Source organism: Carlito syrichta, unplaced genomic scaffold, assembly GCF_000164805.1.
Source record: "Carlito syrichta isolate Samal-C Ts95f unplaced genomic scaffold, Tarsius_syrichta-2.0.1 Scaffold305756, whole genome shotgun sequence".
NCBI lineage: Eukaryota > Metazoa > Chordata > Mammalia > Primates > Tarsiidae > Carlito > Carlito syrichta.
Genome location: NW_007249852.1, coordinates 967,858 through 971,330, shown reverse-complemented (window position 1 = coordinate 971,330; position 3,473 = coordinate 967,858). Strand labels below are relative to the sequence as shown.

The 3,473-nt window shown below is 47.0% G+C and overlaps 1 protein-coding gene across 2 annotated transcripts in view; it reads right to left on the bottom strand.

The window, feature by feature from the left end:
- The window catches only part of PIGL (phosphatidylinositol glycan anchor biosynthesis class L), a 91,550-nt gene extending 88,824 nt beyond the window's left edge, over positions 1-2,726 (bottom strand). For both annotated transcript variants that reach the window (XM_008062613.2, XM_021714762.1), the window contains exon 1: positions 2,462-2,726. In XM_008062613.2, the coding sequence (XP_008060804.1) occupies positions 2,462-2,696 (235 nt within the window). In that variant the 5' untranslated portion in view covers positions 2,697-2,726. The remainder of the gene's footprint in view (positions 1-2,461) is intronic.
- Positions 2,727-3,473: the final 747 nt, after the last annotated feature.

Here is a 3,473-nt window from a genome sequence, read left to right as displayed (position 1 = left end):
CCTGTGGGCTCAGGCAATCCACTCACCTCAGCCTCCCAAGGTGCAGGATTACAGGCCGAGCCACCGAGCCCGGCAGTTAATATTCTTAACAGAGCATAAAGTGAGAAGAAACATGCTTAGACTCTGGCTGGGTTCAGTGCCTTATGTCTGAGATGACAAACTCAAAACAGGAAAAAAAAGGAAAAAGTGCTTAGAGTTAAATTCTCAGTAAATATGAAAGACGGTTTATTCTTACTGGTAATGAAAGAATTTAGGGGTAAAATATTAAACAAAGCAAGAAATTTATTTAAAAAAAAGCCAGTCAATGCTAGAGAAGGTAATATATTTAGATACTCTCATTAGTGCTAGCAATGTAAACTGGTATAATATTTTTTGGGAATGTGATTTGCATGCAAAGACTTAAAACAGTCAATTTTAGAATTTAGCCTAATGAAATATTTGTAATAGATATAAACTAAGAAAAAAACATTGGCCGGGCTCTGTGGCTCAGCCTGCAATCCCAGAGCTTTGGGAGGCCGAGGTGAGTGGATTGCCTGAGCCCGCGGGTTGGAGACCCGCCTGGGCAACTTGGTGAGACCTCATCTTTACAACAAATCAAAAATTAGCTGGGTGTGGTAGTGCGTACCTGTAGGTCCAGCTACTTGGAAGGCTGAGGCAGGATTGTCGGAGCCCAGCAGGTCGAGGCTGCAGTGGCCAGGGGCCGCCACTGCACTTCAGTCTGGGTGACAGAGTGAGACTGCAACTCAAAAAAAAAAAAGCAAAAGCTGGGCTCGGTGGCTCAGCCTGTGATCCCAGGGCTTTGGGAGGCTGAGGTGAGTGGATTGCCTGAGCCCGCGGGTTCAAGACCTGCCTGGGCAACTTGGTGAGCCCTCATCTCTACAATAAATTAAAAAAAAATGAGCTGGGCGTGGTAGCGGGCGCCTGTAGTTCCAGCTACTTGGAAGGCTGAGGCGGAAGGATCGCCGGAGCCAGTAGGTCGAGGCTGCGGTGGCCAGGAGCGGCCACTGCACTCCAGTCTAGGCGACAGAGTGAGACTCCAACTCAAAAAAAAAAAGAAAGAAAAAGAAAAAAACATCTAAGTATACATATGATAAAGGATGATTAAATTAAGGTTTGTCTTGATGATACCATTTAACAGGCTGTATATTTAGCCCTTATTAACATGTTAATAGTGTTTTAATTTTTAGTTTCATGAGGCCAGGAATGGTGGTTCATGGACTGGGTGTGATGACTAACACCTATAATCCCAGCAGTTTGGGAGGCTAAGGCAGGAGGATTCCTTGAGCCCAGGAGTTCGAGACCAGCCTAGGTATCAAAGTGAGACCTCATCTCTACAAAAAATAAAAAAATTAGCTAGGCGTGGTGGCGTGGGCCTGTAGTCATAATTACTCAGGAGGCCGAGGCAGGAGTATCTCTCGAGCCCAAGAGGTCAAGGCTATGGTCAGCCATGATTGTGCCACTGCACTCAAGCCTGGGTGACGGAGTGAGCCCACACCTCAAAAAAAAAAAAAAAAAAAGATTAGAAAAAAAAAGTTTCATGAAAATACTATCCTTATCTAGCTTTTTTTACTCTTGTATCTCTATGGCACCGAATAAGACCTAGCACATAAATGTTTAATCAATATTTGCTAAATAAATGAAAAAGTAGTGTTAAGTAGAAATAATATATTGTGAAATGTGATTTGTGAAAAATCTGTATACAAAAGAAGTACACACGATCAAATGGCAAAAGAGGTCACCGGTAAATTTTAAAACGCTTTATTGAGGTATATTTTGACATACCTTAAATTCACCCATTATATGTGTACAGTTCAATTACTTCATTTATATAATTGTGCAATTATCACCATAATTCAGTATCATGGTCAATATTTGTTTTCTTATTTGATCTTTTCTATATTATAAGGAAAGAACTATTGAAAGGTTGCTTCACTAACAGCTGGGTGGAGAGGACCTAGAAAATTACTATCTAATCATCTGAGTGTACTTCTTCAATTTGATACATGCATCTTTCTAGAGCGAAATGGATTTTAAAAGTAGCAGAAAGTTCCTTTGCTGTCATTAGAAATGAACTTTAAGGATCGAACAGGCAACAATATAGCATAGATTCTGTTTGGTGTACTATACAATGAGATCATTATTCTTGATCCTTTTGCAAATAAAAAGGGTCCACAGAATAACGAGTACAGGTGCAGTTCCCAGCGGAAATAAGGGGACTGAATGGAAACAACGGCGAGCTACTGCTTTTCTCCTCAATCCTGTTAGCGGAGCGTGGAGTATGCGAGCTGCAGATGTCTCCCAAACCACCTGGAAAGTCGGCCTCTCCTCTCCCCTGCGTGTGGAGGGGGTTCAGAGAAAGGGCGCTACAACAGAAAACCCTTGGAGAAGCGGGCTGGGATCGATCAGCACCTGAATTCCCTTCACAGCCCGGGCTCCCAGCGCCCTGCCCACGGCCTCCTACCTGCAGAGAAGCAGAGCAGAGACACCCTGTGCCTTAGACGAGCCAAGCCTAGCACTGTGGGAGCAAAGAACATGGCTTCGTCGTCAGGGTGTGCGATGACCAGGAGGGTCCGGCTTCCGGCTCCCAGCAGGCCTGCCTGCTCCCGACTCTTCAATCGCTCTGAGGCGTCCCAAACCCAGAAGAAGCCCCACGCCAAGACCGCCGCCGCCACACACAGGAGACCCACTGCTTCCATATTGGGTAAGTGGCATTGCGCTTGCGCAGTAGGAAACGGCGCCGCTGACCCTGACTCCGGCGGGAAAACTGCACCCGCTGACATTAGATTCCGCGTTTGTCTGTGTGGCGTACCCGGGCGGGAGGCTTAATGCAAGTAGAGCTTATTTTGTGGTCTAACGCAGAAGCCTCCCTCGTGCCGTCGTTTTCTACCCTAGTCCTACCTTACAATTCAGTAGGTTTAAAAGACAGCGTTTTAAAATAAACTCCCACTTCTTGTAGGAGTTCCCTCCTTTTCAACTCGTCATTTTCTAACTCATTTCTTGAAACCTGGGCCTTTGACGTAGTTATGCCTTTAGACAGTCCTTTATCTAGATGAGTTTTGCAAAACGGCCAGATACACCAACTTTGTTTTCCCTTCTCTATTTTGGGTGACCTTTCTAAAGGAAAAGTATGCGAATTCAAGGAACCGCTCAGTCATTTCTCTAGAAGAGAAAGGCCGAGAGTGCACTTCACAGTCGCGAGTGCCACAGGCTCCGACATCGTGGACAAATCGGGCTCGCCCGGCGTTTCAGTGAGGTCTTGGTGCGAATCCCAGCCGACCTGGAAAGTAACCGCAGTAGGTCGACGTGCACCCCTCCGGCTCCCAGCCACGTGGGGAACCAGGCTTCCTTCCCCGTAGCCCGAGCTAGAGGAGGCCGCCGCCGTCCCGCCGCGCCGCTGAGGGGTCGTAGGGCACTGCCTGGCGCCTTTCCCACGCCCGGGGAAGGCCCCGAGCGCGGGAGCGGGCTGGCTGGCG